Raw genomic sequence first — 23,113 nt, 5'->3', positions numbered from 1 at the left:
AAAATCTGTAAGCACAAGCTGTTGACATCTTAGTGCAATCGCAACAGTTCTTTAGAACTTGTTCTTTTTTTTTAATGGTTACTGACTTTTTAAGCTCTTCAGCTGTCATAACTCTGTTGGTTTATAAGTATGCATATTTCAAAAGCACCAACAAACCAAATGCTCTCTGAGCAACGTGCTAGTGGGTAGCAGTTACGGAGTGTGTAGAAAGTTTGACGTACAAACCAATTTTGCAGTATACAGTTCCTCACAAAGTTGTTATTCAGGATATCTGTGACAGTAGCTTTAACTTTTAAAGCAGTGAGAATACAGACATTTTGTTAGACCAGGCACAGTTCTTTTTATCAGTTACAGTTTTAGTCACATTGGGTATCCAGGACATTTTTGTGTTTGCTTGATCGGCTTTTTTTGCCTCAAGAGTGTAGAGGGTGGTTTTTTCCCCTTTAAGTCAGCAAGTTTGTATTTTGGTGTCAAGGTCTTAATAAAACTATTTTACAAGAGCAAGCATTTAGAAATGTGTAGTTTGAAGTACATTTGTTTCAGTCTGGATTTGAGCTGTATAATGTGTTTTCAATCTGACATTTTTTTCAAAGAACTGGAGGCATATAAGTCCCAAATCCTGTTGGAATTCAGTATTCCATTCTTTTTCCTGTAGACCCATGTACATACTGCAACAAGATACAAGGATCACAAGGGACTGTATTCAGATGTGTGAGCTGCCAATACAGAGACTGTCAGAGAATAGTATCCTTCCTGCCAGATCATGGCAGATGCATTGTGCAATAGTCCACATGTGCTATACTGTTCCTCATATTCCTTTCAGCCTATTCTGATGCTTTACAGCTATGCCACCTGCTTCGGATTTCTTTGAGTTACCTATTCATAAGTAATTCCTTGTTTGAAAGGTGGGTTGGGAGAAAGTGCAGGGAAGCAAAAGGGAATGCAGGCTGTAAATCAGAATAATGCATTGGTGGTAGATATTGAATAGGATGCAGTGAGATGATGTTTCTTCTGCCTCTGAGGGAAAAGATGAATTGCATTCATTTTACTGTGACTCTCTCCTGTACTGCAAGATTCAAAATCGTTGCTGCATTTTGGGGGCGAAATCTAGGGTGTCATTAGGTAAGCTGAAATAGATCACACCAAAATAATTTGTGGAGCAGAGTTATATGTAGTCTTGGAATACTTTATATGGATGGCACAGTAACCTGAATATCTTTTTATAAAATGGTGCTTCTTTTAGAATTTCACGTGTCTAGCTAATATTAAGTAAAGAGATATCTTCCAGAAGAGTAAGTAAAAAATGCATTCTGAGGATATTTTTGTTGGTTTTATTTTATAGCAGGCCATGAATGTCAAAGGAAGAAAGGGTTGGAAGGTCCCACCCAGAAAGCTCTTCAGGAAGCCAGGCAGCAAAAAATCCTTGACGCTGGAAGCTCGTCATATGATCAAGTCAAAGATGCAGAGAAGAAGATAGGCAAGAGATATCCAAAGGTATGCAGCATTCTTCCCAGTTGCTCAGTATCTAAACCAAAGTACACTTTAAACTTTTACTAAGCTGTGGTGAAAGATACTTGTCCAACATGACTGAAAAGTCATACTTAGTAGAAGTAAATAGGACAGGTAGGTAACAAGTCTTTTATTTTTAATATGAGTTTCTGTTGCAATTAATTTTCCAGGGAATAATAGGAACTCTGATTAGTTGAAGGTAGGAAGCTGCTTTTTGAGAGTCTGATGTAATCACCCTGCAGAGGAAGAGCACCGGCTATAAATGCTGGTTGCTCTGTTATGTTTCTTTTGTAACTGGAGAAATCCTGACCTGTTCCGTAGTGCTTGCAAACTTTTCAAGCATTTCAGCCTGTCCGTTTCAGCTGGATCTAAAAGGTATAACATCTGGGAGACTAAGGGCAAAAAATTGGTGATTTCTTAATAGTCAATGAAAGTTTCTAAACTTGACTATACGAAAGGTGTGTTGCTGTTTCAGTTTGGAAGTTGTGCAAAATCAAAATTAGTTCCTGATTGGATTTTTTATTGTTGAAAGGAATTTGTTTACTTTAGTCTATTTGGTTTATTTATTGAGGTTGCATTTTGGGATGATATAATGTGATTTTTATTTTTCAAAATAAAGGTAAACATTCCAATATCTAAAATTTCTTAAGCTCTTAAAACTGTTACACTGGCCTATTTTTGTTTGAGATCCACAGTTAGAGTTTAAACTGTGTTAGAGAAGGAGAAAAAGCTTTGCTTTACGTTGATGTAATGGGAATCAGCTTCAGTCTTTCCTTTCCCTGTCTCCACAAGGATATGTCCCTGGTGATTTATTTTTGTATGTTTCTATCTGTTTTTGCAAGGGTGTTTCTTCTGTCTGACACTGGCAATGCAAATCTGACAAACATACCATTTTATTTCTGTTCTCATCCCTCTTCATTCTCCTAAACCTCCAAATGAAAAAAATAAAATAAATATACTTTTGCTTTCTGAAACACTTCTTACCACGTGTTGGAACTAATTCTCTGTCCTGTCTCCCCACCTATTAGTATCTGAGTATTACTGAAGCACCTGCCAGTCAGTCCATCTCCACTTTCCCTGTTTTTTCATTCGGTGGTTAGAAACTTCCATCTTAGACACTTATAGGTATGTCTTTTCATTTTGACTTGTGAACAGATGAGTGTTTCTTGGCTTATGAAATCTTATTTTTTGTTCCTGTTTCTACTGAAGTCATCAGGATTTTTATAGTAAACTCCACTGGAGTTATGCTTCATCCCCAGAATATATAAACTCTACACAGGTAGTATGCCTGTCTGGCTCTTTCTTCTTCTTTGAAATTCATGAGCACTGTTAGTTGACTGGTTCTGGCAAGCATCTGTGTTTCTGCAGATCTTATGTTTCCCAAATGAGTCCTACCAGAGGCCCTGATGTCTTTATTTAATCAATGGATTAGAAAACTGGAGTAGCTCCAGAAATAAGACATCAGAAAATATGGGCATGTTTGAATGTACTAGATTTTACCATGGCTAAGCAATAATCTAAAACTTTAGGTGTGAGACTAACTTCTTTTCCAACAATGGAACAATACCTTTTTTCACTTCACATTTCATGGATCTATTATTTCTAAATATTTCCTTTCCCCTAACAAAGGGTACTACCTTAAATACCGCATGTAAATTGTCTTATTTCTTAGGCTGTTAGAAATAAATGGTAGAGGGAATGATGAGTCTGTAGAGGGTGAAGGGGTGAGTTAAAATTGTGTTTAAAACGAAGATACAGAAGTCTGTCCTGTAGTGCACATTTATTCAACTACAGTTCTAATTTATTTTATTAAAATAGTGCATTCTTACTCAACAGTTGTCTGAGTATTTGTTCCAGTCAAAAGGATTAGGTATAAATGAGTGCCTTGCCTTCCTTAGATCGTTTTATGTGATACTTGGAATCAAACTTGTGTGGTGCCTTGTCCTGGTTTCAGCTAGGACAGAGTTAATTTTCTTCCTAGGAGCTGGCATAGTGCAGTGTTTTGGATTTAGTAGGAAAATAATGTTGATAACACACTGATGGTTTTAGTTGTTGCTAAGTAGTGTTTATACTAAGTCAAGGATTTTTCAGCTTCTCATGGCCAGCCAGCAAGAAGGCTGGAGGGGCACAAGAAGCTGGGAGGGGACACAGCCAGGACAGCTGACCCAAACTGGCCAAAGAGCTATTCCATACCATATGACATCATGCCCAGTATATAAACTGGGGGAGCTGGCTGGGAGGGGGGATCGCGGCTTGGGAACTAACTGGGCATCGGTCAACGAGTGGTGAGCAATTGCATTGTGCACCACTTGCTTTGTATATTCTAATTCTTTTAGTATTACTATTGTCAAAATTATTATCATTATTTTTCATTCCTTACTGTCCTTATCTCAACCCACAAGGTTGGGGTTTTTTTTTCTGATTCTCTCCCCCATCCCACTGGGTTGGGGGGAGTGAGCGAGCGGCTGCGTGGCGCTTAGTTGCCGGCTGGGGTTAAACCACGATGTGCCTCATCTCCTTTGACCTATATCAAAAGATCTCTTAAATTCTGCCGTATCTTATGTGACTTACGTTCTTTCTTACAATGATTCAACATGGCAATGTCTTTATTGAAGAGTGTACCATGAATAATAGTCTTGTTCTCATTTACAGTAGTGAAAAGAATACTTTAAATATTGGGGGTGGGGGGTGTGTGTGTAAAATTGACTTACGTGTATTCAGATTAAGATTACACTTCATGTAAACTCTCTTTATATCACAAAGGAAATAAAAGTCAGAGCATAAAATGGTCAGTTCCATGGAGTTCGGTTGAGGAATATATAGAAGAAATAAATGCAATTAAAAATCCTGTATTCAAACAGTGCATTTATGACAAAATAGAGAAAAAGAAAACAGAAAATATGGGAAATCTAGATAAAATTCACTGTCAAATATTGTTTTGCTCTTTTCAGTAAATGCAAGTGAACATTTAAAGCTTATGAAAGTTCAGAGTGAACAGTTTATCCAATTTTAAAATTTAGGCATTTGGATTATATCACGTTCAGTAAAAAGCAAATATATTGTCATGAAACTGTATCCTTGAGACAAAATTAGAAATGTTAGTATTAACTGTACTGTTACATAGGAGTGAACTATGGTGATGAAAATGATTTAAAATCTTTTCTGTGTCTTGTAGCTAAACAGTGATCTAACAAATGCCTGTGCTTACTTTTTAAGTAGATGCAAATATGACTCATAGCTGAGCTAGAACATTTACTTCAAGGACGGACATATATTGTGTTATTGTAATATCCTGTAAAAGCTGACATGTAATTTAAAACCTAAGGTTCCTTTGATATGAAGTTTATTACTGAAACAGTGAAAAAGCAGCTGGAATATTTCAGAGACAATGTATTCTCCTGATTTTAAAATCTTTGTTACAAGACTCAATTAAATTATATAGTAACAGGCAATTAGGCTAAACTGTTTACATATCTAGCCCTTAATAAGCCAGTATCAACAGCATAAATATTCTTAGATTAAGAGTGTGCACAGAGTACTGCTTTAAACATTTAAATTAATTAAAATGCACTCACAGGTCATTAAAATTGTAGAGAACCTTTGATAATGTGATTTTCATTATCCCGTTGAAAGATACTTTTCCTGTTTCTATATCTTTATTCTCTCAGGTTCCTCACAGAGCACATTCTATGATTGTTTTTATTAGTTATTAGCAGGGCGATTGCAGCTTCTTTATGTTCGGTAAATTCTATTTCCATATATAATGTATTACAAAGCAATTTCATTTTCTGAAGTTTTATTTGGTGTAAAACCTTATAAAAATGTGCATTGGACATCTCGAGTTGAGTCATTATCTGTTTTTGTGGAACAGATTTTGAAATTATGGCCAAATGGTATATTAAAAAAAAAAAAACAGAAGTAAAAGCCAATGATCATACAAACATAGCTTTTGTAAGTAATAAGAGTTTGGGTCGAGATATCACATGTATATGTGTATAAAACCCAAGTTTCTCCTCAGTTCTATGGAAGAAAGGGTACAAAATTTAAAAGAACTACTGTTTCTGTGCTCTCAAGCAAAAGGGAAGCTAAAACCAAATGATTACTTCATCAGATTATTGAGCTTGAGTATAAATTAGCACAGGCCTATTGGGACAGAATTGGAAAGATGAGGTCCCAAAATAGTTAGGAAGGGTCGTAAATGAAATAGGCACTCATTTTGTGTTTGTAGTAAGGTTACTAAGAAAGCACTGACTTGATATTCAGTAGAGAGAAGATGACTGACAGATAGGACTGGGAATACTTATTTCTACAGTTCTTCACTGGTATAGTAAAACTCCAGACAGATAGCTAAGAAAATTAATGCCAGTTACAAAGATATAAGACCACAGTCTAGAGAAGGGAAAAGAAAATACAACGTCTGTATTTCAAATGAGGTAAAAAGTAAAAGCTAAGAAATTATAGACGAGACAGTATAACTTAAATTCCCAAGGAAATTTGTAATGAATAAATGAAATTTTACTGAACATCTGGAAGAAACCAGGAAAAGAAGTAACCATGAAAATGGATTTGCAAGGAAAAAGTGTTTCAATCCAGCCTAAATTGCATCTGTAACAGGATAAGAGGCCTCATGGATAGAAGAGGAGCAGTAAATGTTGTAACTTTGTCTTAAGATATAAGAGCTCTTATGTTTTTAATAAGGCTTTGGATACTGTCTCACAGATCATTCCTATTAGCAGCTGTGGAAATCTGGCCTGACAGGAACTTTCCTACAGTAATGGAAAACAGATTGGAAACATGCAGATACATTGAATAGGCATTTGCTGGGATACGTTGTCATTAATGATCTGGAAAATGAAACAGAAAATATGCTGACTAAACTTGCAGACCAGGTGAACTGGGTTTGGTGGGGGTGGAACAGCAAGCACAATTGAGGACGGTACAGTTCAAAACTCGACCTATTGGAGAATTGATCTAAAGAAATAACATGCAACGTAAGAAAAGGCACAAAACTCTACCTTTAAAAAAAAAATGATCAAATGTACAAATACAGAACAAGAAGATAAGAAAGAGTTGATCAAATAGCTTTTATTTAGAATAGGCTCTAGGGTTTGTTGTATAAAACAAGCTTAGCATGAGTCAACAATGACATAATATTGCAGAGTAGCTGAACACCATACTGTAGTGTAAACCAGCAATATTGTATGGAGGATGTGGAATATTCCTCTTGCTTTGTTCAGTTGGCATGTAGCTTTGGCTGCAGCATTGTGTTCAGTTTGATCACAGCTCTTCAGGAGACAAGTGGAGCGTCTACAGTAGAGCAATAAGAATGTTTAGAAGTCTATGAAACATAACTGTCAATGAAAAGGTGAAAAGTGAAATTGCATAGTCTACAGAAAAGAACTCTAAGGGGAGACAGGATACATCCTTAAAATCTAAAAGAATTCTGTTTAAAAAAAACCCAAACAACTGACAAAACAACCTGTTAGAACAAGAAGTAATAAAGTAGAAATCCAATAAAAATGATTCAGATTACATATTAAACAATTTATGGTAGTAAATAATAGTGAAGCACTGGAATAGGTTGCCTAGGGAGTTTGTGTTCCTGGAATAGGACAGACAGATTTTTCTGAGGAATAACATAGGTGCAGTGTCCCCTTGGGAAAAGGGATGTACTGATTGACCAGCAGAGGATTTGTTTAGCTGTCTAGCTGTCATGATTAGTTTGATTTTCCCCCAAAAATTGTACTTAAGAGAAGAAGCTTTCTGCCTTGCCCTAAAATAGCAGGCTGCTTTTAACTTTCTGTTAAAGAACAGCAATATCAACATAAGTTTTTATAATTCCCATTAGACTTGATGGCTGGGGAAAGGGGAAAGACTCACATTAGTGCCGGCAGATGGGAAAGCATTCAGGAGATATGCCAGCCAGCAAATGTGTATTTGTGAACTGGTGAGCATGACTGTAGCTCTAGAACAAGTACAGCATGTGCAGCTTCTTGTCCAGTGGGACTGTTGTCAGATACACAGTGGGAGCTGGTGTTATTGTGGTGATAGTGGATATTAAGCAGCAAAGAATATGTATCTTTAGAATATCATGCCTCTTTACTTCTACTTATGGAATTAATGTTCTGTGACTCAAATGTTAAGAATATGACCCAAGATTAACTGGATGTAAGCTAAGAAGTGTTCTTTAGTTGATTTTAGATGGAACTTAATTTAAAAGAATTATATATTTTGTAAGGCAATACTTTATAGTAAGAGTTTTTAAAAATAGACTTGAAAATGGTAAAAAGAAAAAATCTTTTTAGATGAAATCCATGCTTTTGTTTTAGTTTGTGTATGATATTCTGTATGTAATAGATCACGTGATGACTTTAGTTTTAGGCTTTGCCTAAATGTGTTTTTAAATATGACAGACCTACATGTAGAAAATAAGAAAATGTTTAAGAATGTTAGCTACAAATAAAGCTGTATAGGAAAAAATATTCATACATCTGCAAGAAAAATTTATAAGACAACATAAATATGATTTTCCATCCATCATTGCAGCTTTCTTAAGTTAAGACACCCAAAGCCATGCATTTCTAAAAATAGATTTTGACATTTGAAGCCATTGGTAATTGATAAAATTACCTTGCAGACCATCCAAAGGGTTTCTTTGTGCTAAAGAACATTGCTTATTTTGAGTCATTAGATGCTGCTAAGAATAATAAAAAAGCCCCCAAGACTGAAAGCAAATACAGAAGAATGTTGGAAAGTAAGATGCATTTGATCCTAATTCTTATTGTAGATATGCTTTGCATATTCATATATTTCTTTCTGTAGTTGAGTGTAAATAGTGACAGATTTTAGAATAATAGGCTGTCTTCTGTGAGACTGACTCTCACTCTTGCTGTGATCATTTGCAAAAACTGATAATAAAATTGCTATTTTTTATATGCAAATGCTTTGATTTCCTGGAAAAGGGACCTACTGAAATTGTATTTAATTGAAAAAAAACTTTGGATGTTGCTGAGAAAATGTAAAAAAAAAAAAAAAAAAAAAAAAAAAGACTTTAAAATGTTTGGTTTTCTTTATTGCTAGCTGTTGCCATTGCTATCTTCCTCAGGACAGACAGCCCTGTCAAATGGGGAGAGTTGGGAATTGTCATGCACAAGGGTTTCCTTTATCCCACAGGAGTTCCTGTAATGCTTTCCCTCATTCGCTTTGGGCTTTATGATAGGATTTGACTTTGCATGGTTTCAGAGGGAACTTGACAACAGAACAAGAGCCTCCATGCAAAGCACACACAGCAGGTGGTGGAATGATGCTTGTACAACTATCAGTAATGTCAGCATTGTTTGGCCTTTGAGACCCTAATTGAGTAATTTCATTAACTCTGGAATAATGCTTTGTTTTCCCTTTAATTAAAGTGTCAAGACCTTAAAATTTCTCTTGGAAGTCATATGGGAATTTGGGAGGGGTCAAGGAGGAGAATGGTTTAGCTGTGCTCGTTCCTTCACTAACGAATGTACAGTGCTTACAGCACATTTTTTGAAACATGCTAGGTGAAATGCCACTAGATGGGATTCTGCCAGTACAACTTCTCTCTGTAACTGTGCAATTGTAATGCTCTTTTGAATGTTTAACTTTTGCAAAGGTCTCTATTCTTTTAAAGGAAAGAGAAATCACTAAGTATCATTAGAATGCACTGCACAAGACATAGCAGTGCACCCTTGGTTGGGTACCTTCCTTAGAATGTTATTGATGCAACTTCATTACACTTGAAAAATGTCGATTGTTTTTAAGAAGGGATTTTTTTGTGTGAGAGGAAAAATCTAAATTCCACAGAAGTCTATTTCCAGTTATAATTCTTCTGTTTTTTAAGGTCTGTTTCATAATAAAAATTTTATAATGCAAGAGGTGGGAAGAGTTATGTAACTTTGGAACCCTATATACATAGTTTTAGTTTCCAGTACAACAAAACCATGATCTGCTCTGGTATTTTTGGGTATTGATAAAATACATATTAAAATGTTGCTTAGTTAATTGTAATTGATACACAATTGCAAGTCAAAATGTTCAGAATGGTAAATGTATTTGAACTGGGGGAATAATCACTACTATATTTTTTGAAGAAATATTCTTCCAGAAGAAACATTTGCAATAGAAAATTCAGCAGTTAACTTACATTGGTGTTCAGGGATGTGGTTAAAAGGAAGGGCAATATGTGAACTACTACATGATATACTTAGAATAAAAAGTAGATTGAATGAGGCCAAAGTTAAAATACTAATTGTTTTTTGTTTTTCCATTTTAATGTAGTTCAGCTTAAATTATTCATGCATAAAACTGGATCCCTTTCAAATTACTGAAGTGTGATTGAAATATGAAATCAGCACTCAGACCCCTAAAATCTGGAAGGAAGGGCTCAGGTGCTCACTAACTGTGGCATTTATATTTTAAATTAACTATTCTGTACTACGTTATGGATTTTGGTGTTTCAATCTTTTTTCCAATATTTAAATAAAGCCTTTGCATATGTAAACATCACTTTAAGGAAAATGAAATTCAACATTAGCATTTAGTTTTCATGGTAACGAATCTCTCTAACATACCGTAAGTACTCTGGCAGGAACAGGCACTGCTCATCATGTTCAGGGTTGTTTGTCTTGTATATTCAAACAATACTTCTGGGAGTATAAAGTAAAGTCTTAATAGTTTTTGTTTGAATACAATGAAATAAAACACTAAGGCTGTATTCCAAACAGTTTATGAATTAATAATCAGACTAGTTCCTCCAGAAAATTTAATTATTTTTCATTGGAGTGTCACATACTATGAAGATAATGTTAATGGGTCACAGGACTCTTCTTAATTGCATTTTCAGTTCAAATCTAGGCCTGACAGGTTTGATCATGACTAAAACTAGTTGTATAATCATGGATTTGGTGATTGTATCTTCTCTTACGTTCAATGACCAAAGTGAAATCTCTGTCAGCAGGGAGGCTGAGGTCTGACAGAGTACTGAAAACTTATAATCTCCTCAGTCTTCAGGAGGAAACATCACTGGGACGGAGAGAAGCTATTGTTGGCCTTTCTGTGTTTGTTTGAGATGAGGTTGCTGCCCTCCACCCCCATTCATAGTTTCTTTGTCCTTAACACCAGCTCGTTTTATACAGATCACTGAACAATTGTCAGCTGGTAACACCTTCACTCCTGTCAAGTAAAGGTTTTGCTTTCCTGAGGAAAGGTTCCTTGGTGAAGGATTTCTGCTGGAAACTAACCTGTAATGATGTATATACAGGTGGGGTTTTTTATGCCAGTGGAACAGAAATAATTTCAAGGAATGATGTTTAGACAATAAAGATGGATCAAATGTGCTGCTGCTAAATGCAACCACTTGTGTAAAGCACAACTGCTAAACAGCATACATTCTACAATAGACAACAATTTTGTGGACACATTAAGGATGTTTTCATATTATATTGCAAAAATATTTGTTTTTATCTAAGTGCAGTGTAATGTCTTACTGTGGAGTTTGGCCATGATCTCTCAGAGCTTTGTCTTTGGGGGGGGAAAAAGCACAATGTATTTTTTGTACTCAAGTGGTTTCACATCTCATCTGAAAGAATACTTTTTTCCTGTTTCCTTTCAGTCATCCTTTCTTCTCCCTAACAGCTACCCTGCTCTTTCCTACTTCTACTCTCTTTGTAAAGACTCTAAATTGTTTCAACTAAGGTGCTGAATTAAAAAGTTATTTACACAAGTTTGAAAGTCTAGTATAGAATTCTATTACTCAAAACACAGGCCAAAACATGCTGAAGTGATAGGAATATTACCATATACTTAGCCAAAGGTTTCAGTTTACATCTCTTGCATACTTTGTAACATTTTTCTGTATTTATGTTTACAAGTTTTTATCATCTTGTGTATATACAGTTCAGATAATGTGCTATATATTGTAAATCATCCGAAGCAGATCAGCCAATCAGACAATTTACTGCACATCCAAAGCTGCTTTTATTTTTGCAGGAATGCTTCACTTGTGGTAGAAAGCAAACCTACCTCATGTTTCTGTAGCACCTGTAAAGAAATTCTTCTCTTGAAGCAATACAGCAAAAACTGACATTGTTTGCTGTGATTTAAATCTGTCAAGAGCAATTTCCACAAATTTGTATAGGTTAAAAAGTAAAATAACAAATAAACAAGAAAAAAATCACAACACAGTCTTTTTAAAAACTTAGTCACGTGTACCAGCGGTATTTGTTAATGTGAAAGTTCTTTGTGTATGCTATATTTCCACACTTCTGATGTATACTGATTATTGGGTTTTTTTAAATTATGTTTAGAATACTTAGCTCTTGTAGCCAACTTAGGAACAATGCATATAGTTGTGACATTTGTCTCAGCTGTTTATATATACATTTTTCATGCCCATTGCCTAAGAAAATGGCCATAAAAGGATGTTCGTAATAGTAAAGAAATTCACAAACCTCCTTTACATTTCGTGTAAAAATTGTTGCTATGCTATATGGTGTACATGCCCTGGCTTGAATCCAGCAGATAAAATAACCAGGAAGAGCAGCGCATATCCATGTTAATGCAATAGTTAGGGAGAATTACGCTACTTATGTGTTTCAGCATAGATCACAGAGTTGGTTAACATGAAGATAGTGTCCTTGGTTTTGCATTATTACAAATAAGAAAAATAATAATGAAGATAGAGATGAAATAGGAGCTATTTTTACTTTTAAAGATTATCCTTTGGGAAGAAAAAAGTCCTCATTTTGAGTGTATTGTACTTGGAATTTTTGATATACAGTCAGTTGTTAAGTGATTATTTTTGTCCAAACATAATAGTAATCTGAAAGAGATGTTCTCTTGAGTTCCAGGACATAAGGCTTTGGCAGCTTTTTCTTCTGCTGCTCCTGTTCTGTTGTTGATTAAACTTCCCTTGTTCTGATCTTGCCATGGCCAATTTTTGCCTGCCACCAAAGCTCTGAACAACCGGTGTATGTAGACTTGCTTTGATCTCAAAAATCCACCCAGGCTAAAATAGTTTCGGAAATAACAATGAAGAGAAGCTGAAAGGGCTTTGTTGGCACTGTTGTTTGTTTATTTATAGAGTTTTGTTTTATTTTAATGGAAGACAGGCTATTATGTACTAATTAAGTATTTTAGAAACTGTGTAAACATAAAGAGAATGAGAGGGGAAGGCTGACAATATTTGGAACGCATTTAAAGTTAATTGGATATGTCCTGTGTTGTATTCCGTAACTCCTGTGTTCTTTCTAAAAACACAACCAACCAACCAAATATACTCTCATATATTCTCAACCTTGGTGCTAAGTTAACTGATTTTTGGTCTGAGAATCATAGCAAGGAGCTCTTTACAATCTGTGTGTAGTTTATTTCCATTTTTGTCAGGATACACACAGAGTAAGCTTCTAGCCACCATCTGGTAATCTGTATGAGTAGGCAGCCTCAGCGGCAGTAAAACAGGCTGTATGTGCCAAAGCTGTGGTTAGGAGCTTAGTCAGAAGATGCCAACACCTGTGCAGGAGGCGATTCTTATTCAGCTCTATCAGCTACTCAGTGATGCTTTAGATTGTCTTAAATTTTATACTTTTTGAAACAATCTTTTTCTGTTTCTCTGGAATAAAAAGTTTGTTTTCTTAATTTATGAATGTCAGGAAAGCTTTTAAATTGGAGATTTGGAGCTATAAATATTGTTCCTAATATTACAAATCTTGTTTTTATTACTTTTAAAAATCTTTTAACTAATTGAATTCATTCATCATGAATTTCATGTCGGAAGTAAGTTACTGTAATAAAAGTAACGAGAGGAAACAAGAAAAGGGTAACCTTTTTGTTTCTCTTCCCAGCTAAATGTATTTGAATATCATTTTAGTATGTCATTGGATTGTTCTAGTCAATATATTAATGACACAGCTGAGATTTGATTTTATTAGTGCTATCTTTTTGGTGAGTCTGCATCAACTCTAATTTGATTATTATTTTTGGCTACACAAGTGTGTGCCTGTGTTTTATGAATGAGGTGGATCTACTTGTAGTTTATATTGTCTTAATATACTTTAGCTGCACACCCAATACATGTAAGTCATTTACCAATGGGTTTTAAGGTTTTCAGTTTTTCTTCTCAAAATAGTGTCTATACATTTAGCAGCAATTAGTATCTAAAGCTCTGCAAAGGTGTTTAGGTTCCCTGTTGTGGAAGTTAGGAGTAGATGTCTAAATGCTTTTGAGAATTTAAGGCTTATATGTTGAGACTGGGTTGATATTATTGTCTAACAAATTCTCTAAGCATGCTAAAGAGTTAAATATCCAGCTTCTGTTGAAAGTCAGCTATCATTATATAATGTTGTACTGCAGAAGTTAATTTTCTGGTAATCTAGTATCTTAATAATCAGTTAAACAGATCTAACAGCTTGTTGCCACTGACAAGGTTCCAATTTTCTGCCCCCTATTTTCTTTTCTCCTTTCTCCTTTCATTCTTTGCAGAGAATAATCCGTTTTTCAGGTGGTGGTTGTTTTCTGCTGGTTTAGTTAGGTGAACAGGATCACCATGGGCTCAGAGTAATGCTATTCAGTGCAAGGGAAGGTGAAGCTGCATTAGCATGTGTGAGGGCACAGGATCATCTCTGTGGCTGCTAGCTGTTAGATTAGTACGTTACATGAAATTCCATTTTCATTTCCTATTTGCTGTATAGTAGGTGACAGTTTCTGGGGGGGAATTTCAAGTTTGATTCTTAAGGAATCCTAATAGCCTTTCTACATCTGAGGCAGAATTCTGTTGAAGTTGTTGAGGAATGTGTAAGCTCATTGAACCAATGGTGAGAGTTTGTCTAGTTGTAAAGAGGACTTCATACCTGTGTGTTTCTTCTACAACTTTGTTCTGAATGCTACATGTTTAAGAGTTCTGTCTGGTCCTATTCACATAATACAGTAAGGCATGCCTTGTTTGGTTTTTTTTGGCTTGAGAAAGCTGAAATTCTAGTGTTATGATAAAGACTTAATGCTGTATGAATCATTGCATTTTACCTTTCTATTGAAGTATGCATACAAGCTACAAATATGGAGATCTTATATATCAGTGCAAAAACCATATTGGTTATATACTTAGACATTCTGTTCAGCGTCTTTTCTGTAGATGTTTGAACTGCTGCTCTCAGCTGTTACTTTGAAGGCTGCTTTTTGTGGTTGTTTCTTCCCCCTGCCCTCCCCCTGCCCCAAGGAATATCCAGGTAATTCTGTCCTGTTTTATTCCCATGTCGTTTATGCAGTATTATAACTTAGAATTTTTAAGCCTTATATTAAAAAGAAAGAAAATCTGAAACTTAAGTGTTACTCTTTTGAGTTTCTCTGATGATAGCAATTTATCTTCTGCTTTGTTCTTTACGTTCTCTTTAGATTCTGAGTTAGAAAAGGAAGGTTTTGAAGAGAATGTACTCATCAATTTGATAGCCTCCAAAAAATGTGATTAAGGCAGTGTTAAGGTCACAGGCATGCACAAATAGTGTGAGTTTGTATTAGCAGTAAAACCTTGGATGAAAAAATACCACATAGCTTAATTTAGATGTGGAAATGTGGAGTTAGGATCCTGCTTCTCAAACATGATTATGTAACCTGTTTTATGCTCTTGCAGCATATTTTTTTCTTCCTCTTTCCATGACAATGTGGTCATATGCTGTAGAAGATTTTTTCCCATAGAAGTTGTCATCACTGTGTATACTAGACATTGACAATACTGAAATACTTCAGGAATCAAGTTGAACTTTCACTTCACTGGCAAGAAGGAAAAGAGAGTACTATGACCTGACTCAAAAGATGAGACACCAAAAAACTTGAATTTCTCTATAGGGTCACCTCAGTGCAGTAATGTGTCTGACTTTCCGTAGGAAACTTGGCACCAAGGAAAAGACTAGAAGTATTTTAGACTTGCCAGTCTTTCTGGATGGTGTATTGATAATTGAATGTAGAGTAGGTATTTGTGTAAGATGTTACTTAATTTTAAAATGTGTTTTCTTTTAAATGTTTTTGTTCTGAATAAATATTTTAAGAAGCTATTGGTCTGAAGATAATCCTGAGAGAACATAATCAGAGATGCTGTAATCTTTTTATTGAAATTCATCACCTGTATATATTTAATGTAGGGTTTTTTCAACTCCAGAAAAGGGATAAGTATGCGTTTAATTGTGGGAATGATAGAAATTGAGAGAGGAATGATGTTTGATATGTTTTAGTGAGCATTACTTTATGTAGTTGAACTGCAGTCCTGAATATGTCCTTTGTTTTCCTCCATAGCACAAAAAAATGATCTCTATAATAGATAAAAAATTGCCAGTGTGATTCTAGTAAATTTCTGAGTCTGATCTGGAGGCAGAGTATTACAGAATTTTTCATCAGTTAGGGGCTGGAAGTTGGAGACTTTATTAAGATTTCCTTCAGGGTAAATACAAAGGGGGTCCAGAGGTACAGTTTATGGCTGAAACATTACAGGCCTTTTATCTGATGTGCAGTAATGGCTGTGATCACATAGAAGAGATCTTTAAAAATGTATTAAATGCCTTTAGTAACTGCAGTTCCTTTGAGTAAAAATTGTGTTGGTTTTTTTCCAGTTTTACTGTGTGAAAGCTCTTGCCAAATATTGCCTTTAGTGCCTGCAGGTTGAAGGCAGAAGCACCACAAAAAATGAAACAATTTAAGGTCGTGGTGTGGTAGCTGAGGGTAGAAATGAAAGATAAAAGAATGAAAAGACAGGTGAGGAAGACAAGGCAGCTCTATGAGTATGACGACTGGATCTCTGGGGAGTGTGAAATAAAAAGACAATTTTCAATGTAATGCAGAAATTAATGTAAGCTTGGGGAAGCATAGAGAACAGGTGATTGTGAGTCTTGTGTTGCAGATGAAAAGTGAGCTGTAACAATTCAATGTTTGCTTGAATACCAACAAGTGGAAGTTTGCCATCATGCATTCTAGATCAGAAACGAGAAACTGAAGACCTGCCAGGAGAAATAGATTTTATACCCAGATCCAAAAGGCATTTTCCAGAAATGCTATTTTTCTGAAACTACTCCTCTGTTTATGTTGTTGTTTTCACTGTAAGAACACTTTGAAATACATGCCAATTGGAGTAGCACTTAAAATGGGAAACGTGGCAGTGCACATCTCTCTTTCTGCATAACTGGAATAATTATGTTCCACATAGTTTTCCACATACCATATAAGTACTTAGGAATACATGGAAGCTAGAAAAAGAATAATAGATTGAAGGTTGGTAAGAACATGGCAGATGACTCTGAACTGCAAGTAAACAAAGAATGAGGCAATGATACAGGTTATAGATGATAAAAAAAAATAAGGGGATAGAAGATTATTATGATTTAGAATTTCAGAGGATAAAAGTAGAGCAAAAAAGCTACAGTTAAATTTGTATGTGGAAAGGCTCAGTGGAATTTTTGTGTTGTGAAATCAACAGAGAATGAGAGAGTACTTCTGCTACAGGTAGAATATTAGCAAAGGAAATCTAATTTGCCTACTCCTATCCACTTAGATTTACTGTAAAGAGGAATGTGTTAAGGTGGCTTGCTATGCTAAAGCTTTTACTAAAGTCATTGAGAAAGATGCCAAGAAGATGAGGTAGAAGACGGACATTTACTAAAACAAGTTATTTCATAATACAAGTAGGAGCGAAATTCAGATTTAGAATTGATTAACTACATTTTTGTATCTGTTATTACTGTGGCTAAGGGGTTCATACCTGCACAGGCATATTCAAAGGGCAGTTAGACATAACTTTATGACTAGTGAATCAGGGCCCAAGGGAGAGCTTGAACCTCTGTAGATTCTCAAGAATTGGGAAAATTAAAAAAAAAAGCCTTTGCTAGAGGAGTAGATGGAGGAAGCAAAGGCAATAATTTAAGATACAAGGACAGTCAAAATAACTTGAGAAGATACTTTGCTAAAAAGCTGGGCTATGTGCCCTGTTTGCACAACTTATTTTATTTTTCTCTAAACTGATTTTGTATGCTGCTAGGTTCTGTATGCTCTATGGCAGAATTCTTTGGAGTGTCCACTTCTCAGCCTGTTTTTTCCCACTAGTGTCTCACTCCCCTTACATCCAGACTGTCTTTTTAGTTTTAGAAAAACTTTTTTTTATCCAGAGTTTATCTCTATAAATGTCCTGTGAATTAGATCAGGCTGGTACAACCCGTGATCAGATAAATTTTTAATTTTTCGGGGTAGTGTTGGGTTTTATCTCTCTCTCCGTTGTAGATTTCTGGTATTGTCTCTTTAAGCATTAGGCTCAAAACTGTGGTCAGTGAATCTGTGGTATTTTACCCACTTGTACTCATAACTGGCCGTCCCACTACTCTCTGAGCCCACAGAGGTATATTGATATATAGCATTCTTAAAAAATTAATAAAGCTAATGCCCACATTCTTCATACTCATCCTGTGCTGTAGCTACTGATGAATGAAATTTAACATCTCCAGTAAAAGCTTTGAAACTGTTACAGCAGTGCCCAAGTGCCTAGATTAGAATGAAATTGCAAGTTGTCTTGGTTCTGTCTGTGGATGAGCAGTTGTGGAGAATTGGTTTCAGATATTCCCTCTGACTTTCAGAGTGGATGGAACAGAAAGCTGCTGTGTATGAAAAAGTATGCTACACTTTGAAGAGGAAGACCAGAAAAGACAAATAGAATCTAGTTCTGTTTCAAAATTGAGTTGGTTTTAAGGGGCTAATGGTAATAAAAAGCAATACAAACTGTTACTTGCATTCTTACTAAGGATATATGATTTTGAATACAAAAAAAGAAAAGATATATTGGGTAAACCATTGCTGTTTTTCAGAGTAAAACTCATTTTAGGTCCCCATGCCATCTGCCCTAACCCACATAAACGAATTACCTTTCTATTGAGAGTAGATGGACTAGGTTTCAAGAAGTGAATAAAATCTTGCAGTTCTTGATACCCACGTGAAAGCTCAGTCTTTCAATTTTGTAACTTAGGAGTCAGGTGGTAATAAACTAATTTCATTCTTTTATCTCCTTCTGTACTAAGAGATTGTCTCAGTGAGATTGTGCCAGCCATCTGTGGATGCTTCCAAACTATCTTTAAGATGTAAAAAGTGACTCATGAAATGGAGAACTAGAATAATACAGAGAACTAAAACGTGTATATGATTAGTACTAGTATTAATACAAATTATCCTGTGATTGTAGAAGATTTATCCACATTAAGCAATTGTACAAAATCAACGTAAATAATATTACTAATATGGTAAAGTCTGACATGAAGCCTTAAATGGAGAATCATCAAATGTTTTCAGAGATTTTTTTTTCTCATAAGCTATTTAGCATTTTTATATGTGACTTGGAAAAAAAGAATCTCAAAAATCTGATTAGGATTTGATTCAGAACTACTGATAAGGCTAACGACACACTGGAGAGGTCTTATTTCATGAAGATACCAGGTAAATGAGGAGGGGAAGTCTGGATCACTTGGTAAACTAAATAGAAATAAAACCCTACTTTTTTACTACAGTGTCTCTTAAAGTTCGTAGAGTCATAGAATGGTTTGCATTGGAAGGGACCTCTAAAGGTCATCTAGTCCAACCCCCCCCTGCAATGAGCAGGGACATCTTCAACTAGATCAGGTTTAATTAAGGAGTTCTTCATCATTAACTCTGAGAAAGGGAACAAAATATATTCTTAATAGAACTGTTTACTTAGCAGACAAAAGTAGAATAGGATTTAGTAGATGAAAATTGAATCTAAGGGCATTCTGGATTAGAAATAGTGTTGCTTTTTAACAGAGAACATAGGCATTTCACAAATGTACTGGCAGTTACAGTAAATTCTTCAGTCTTGAAAAAACTGACAATTTCTAAATAATGGCTTTTTTTAAGCTATGTCTAGCTCAAGTAGAAATTAATTCAAGAAAGGGCAATGGCCTGGGTTTTATGTGGTCCAAAATCAATTACAGATGTTGTCTGGTCTGGCTTTATAATCTATGTCTTGATGAATTTAGAACAGACTGACTTCCTTGCACCTTAAGGCAGTTTTTAGCAGTTTCAGTTTCACTGCTGGCATGTTTGTGAATTCAGTCTGGCAGTACCTTGCTTACATATTCTGTAGTATCCACTTCCTCTGGTGCTGAAAATATTTATGCTGAGTTACAGTGATAGATAATCAGCATTATCACTATTTGATATAGTACTTACTGCTAACAACTATAGTAATCAATTAATTAGCTTTTTATTATAAAGAATCCATTACTCTCCAGTATTGGTAAGTTGAGTGCTTTGTACCTGCATGTCAAAGTACTCTTACAGCTTTGTTTTCATTCTTTATCATTATGTGGAGCTTGAAATAATGGTTACTACCTGTCCTGAAACTGAATCAGTATGATTAAACGCAAAGGGGAGTAATACGGACAGCATCTGTAAAGGATAATTGCAAATAAATCAATAACTAATGGTCCCTGAATGTGTTTACTAGTTCATTGTAGAGATATATGGACCTTTGTAAACCTTGTGTGCCTTATAACAGTTACTGAGATTATTACAATATGTACTTTAGTCATGTAAAAAATTAGTGTGTGCTAGATACTGAGAATATAGATGCAATTTTGAGGTTCCTGACAATGCCTTGGAAGTGGAGTGTTAATTTGAGGAAAAGAGCAACTTATTTGTTAATATTTGGAAAGTTAATAAAAGAATGGCAAAATTTAAAATTTATTTGAACCTCTAGCATCAATATTTGGACATTACTAGTGGTAGGAGAATCTTTAGGAGAAGATATATTTTTCTCTTACTAGAAGTGCAAGATAGGATCATGTCATACTAAATCTGAAAAATAATAGTTTTTCCACAGTTTTTTTTACAGTGCATGTGTTAGAAATAAAATCAAAATTAATTCAGATGAACTGTACTTTTGGAACATCCGTAAATGAATGTATGATCTTGTATTATCTTCTAAGGAATTTTGCCCTCTGTTTTGGCACTGCTGTTTCTGTAAAGTTTTCCACTTGCGCTCACATGATGTTTTGGAGGTGTTTTGCTGGCACTTTTTCATCTTCTCTTATTTTGCACAGAATTTGTAGGGACAGTGCTTACAGTTCTGCGACTCTAACAATGTGTAATTGCTGCTGCTTAGCTTAAATAGGCAATTTATGTAAAAAGTCTTTCTAAAATTGCTGGTAACCCTGGGAAAACTACATGTAAAGTAGAAGAATGTAGCAATTTTTAATGTAGCAATTTTTGTTTGGAGGAGGTTTGACTTTCATGGCAAATCTGTCCAATAGTTTCTGTGCTAAGAAAATTGTTCTGATGAAGATCTTACTGTTATTTCAGAACTCTCAGGCTTGTGATTTTGCTGTCTAGATCAATGGGAAGATACTACTTAGAAAAGACATACCACATGTGCTGGAGGAAGGAATTAGTGAAGAAACATTTGGCAGTATTTTGTAGCATCAAAACACTTTGATAGCTGATAAAACTGATGTTCATTTTAATTATGAACTTTTGGACCAAACTTCATAATGAGTTAACAAGCCTGTGTTGGGAAACAATTATAAATTAAATTTAATAATTACGAATCAGTATTTGACATACCAGCCTTAAGCATGACAGGGCCTGTATGGGTAGGAGTCTTTTCTATTTCTTTTAATCAGTGCTTATGTCAAGTAGCAACACTTTTTTTTCAAAGAATAATTATTTTTGTTTTTCTAGTTTGAAGAAAAACAACATCCACTACATGCAGTAATACTTAAAACTTGTAAATTCAGATTCTTCCTCTTGCTTCAGGTCTTGCACACTGGTTTTATATATGGGCATATAGGTACATGTGTGTATAAAATGTATATATATTCTGTACATATGCAATACATATAGTCTTTATATATAATAGCTATTATATAATTAAAACATTTTATATTTACTATAGAGCAATGCATTAGTCTTACTGCTACAGCAAATAAGCCTATTTCTATAAACAGCATTCGAAGATGTTTTAGTATGGTCTTGCTCTATTTAAAGGACCAATGTTTGTCTGTGTAAATCTCTCATCTTCCTAGCCTACTGTGCATTTACAGTATTATTTTTCTAATGTGCATTGGGATTCTGTAGACATGGAGGTAAATTTCTATATTATCAGATATTCAGAGGTCCTGTATATTTCTCAATGGAGAAAAAGGGGAAAAAAGACCCAAACAAAAAAAACCCAAGCCAACCGAAAGCAAACAAAAAAACTCCTACAGCCCTTCACCCCCCCAAAAAAAAACCCACACCAAAAAAACCCTAAAAAACTCAAAACAAAAAACAAAACCAACAAAAAACCAGAACTGGTAACTCTTGGGATGAACTCTTCAAAATGAAATATTTGAGTGGAAAGACAATATGGAAGAAATAACCTGGTAATTCCACAGAAATGTAATACTGACATTTATATTACACTGTGTTAAAAAAAAATTAATTTTATGTCTTTAAACTCTGTTAAAAGTTTAAAATTACTTTGTTGCTTAGTACTTCTGATAGACGTAGATGCAAGCTAAACTCCTGAAACTGTTTAAAAGCACCTAGTTTAATTAAAAATTATTAAGGCAAAATTTAGGCCAAAAGCTTCTCTCCTGAAGATAGTTTATGGATGTGATAGCTACTTGTTAATGCTATACCTTAAGAAGAAAACAGCTTGCATTGTTCACTTATGCAGGCTGGTCCATTTGCAGTCGCAGTCCATAGCCACGATTCAGGCCACAGGGAGCTTGCACCTTTTACACTGCACTGACATAGCCATCATCTTCCTTAGCACTTCCTTCAGCCCAAGGCATAGCCCAAGTTTCTTGTGATGTAAAAGGGAAAGGAACGCTGTCAGCTGCAGAGAGATGGGCCAGGGATGATAGCACTGGCATTCAGGGTTGGGCAGCAACATTGTGTCCCCCAGGCTCCAAGGTAGCACCAGCAGCAGCCTGGCGTCTTATGCTGACTGGTGACAGAGATGCATGAGGGAGTAGTTTACACGTGTGAATAAGATCACTCTTAAACTGAGTTCACATAATGCAATGAACTATCAAAAAACCCTATTTATTTGACAAATATACAAGTGGCTCTGGGAAGAAAGGAAAGGTGTTTCTGTGGAGATAGGAGTACAAGGCAGGGTCAAGTCCTCATCTGTGTTGGATTACCTTTACATGCTCTACTCCATGGCTATGAAACTGCAGTAGTGCATTTTGGCACCATCACTATGGCAAGCTTCCTTACCTTCCCACTGGAGGCAACGGAGTCTCTTAAACAGTGTCAGCGAGGAGGCAGGTATGCAATGATGATCCTGCCTGCAGGGCAGGAACAAAGATGTGTAGGGTAAGGTTGTGCTGTATAAAGTGTGTGCCAAGGCTGCAGGCTAGGAAGTAGGCACTGCATGCTAGGAGAGGCTCTGAGCTCCTCATGTTGCTGAGTTGACCACAGCTTCCCACGTGGCCTGGTCCTGACACCAGGACTGTATAATCGGGGACAAAGCAGCCTGTATAGCTTAACTTGACCCGTTCCCAGGGAAGGTAAAGTGTGCTTTGTCTTGGTGATGACGTGAATACATTTTGTTTTCACA

At 35.5% G+C, this 23,113-nt stretch overlaps 1 protein-coding gene across 1 annotated transcript in view; it reads left to right on the top strand.

Annotated features, from left to right (window-relative positions):
* Positions 1-23,113, top strand: part of SPAG16 (sperm associated antigen 16) — a 411,664-nt gene that overhangs the window by 25,625 nt on the left and 362,926 nt on the right. Inside the window, exon 9 of the mRNA XM_050899968.1 lies at positions 1,343-1,494. Within this exon, the coding sequence (XP_050755925.1) occupies positions 1,343-1,494 (152 nt within the window). The remainder of the gene's footprint in view (positions 1-1,342; positions 1,495-23,113) is intronic.

The sequence above is a fragment of the Gymnogyps californianus genome, chromosome 7 (genome assembly GCF_018139145.2).
Source record: "Gymnogyps californianus isolate 813 chromosome 7, ASM1813914v2, whole genome shotgun sequence".
NCBI lineage: Eukaryota > Metazoa > Chordata > Aves > Accipitriformes > Cathartidae > Gymnogyps > Gymnogyps californianus.
Note: the sequence above shows the minus strand (reverse complement) of the source record. Positions and strands in the feature narration are given on the sequence as shown.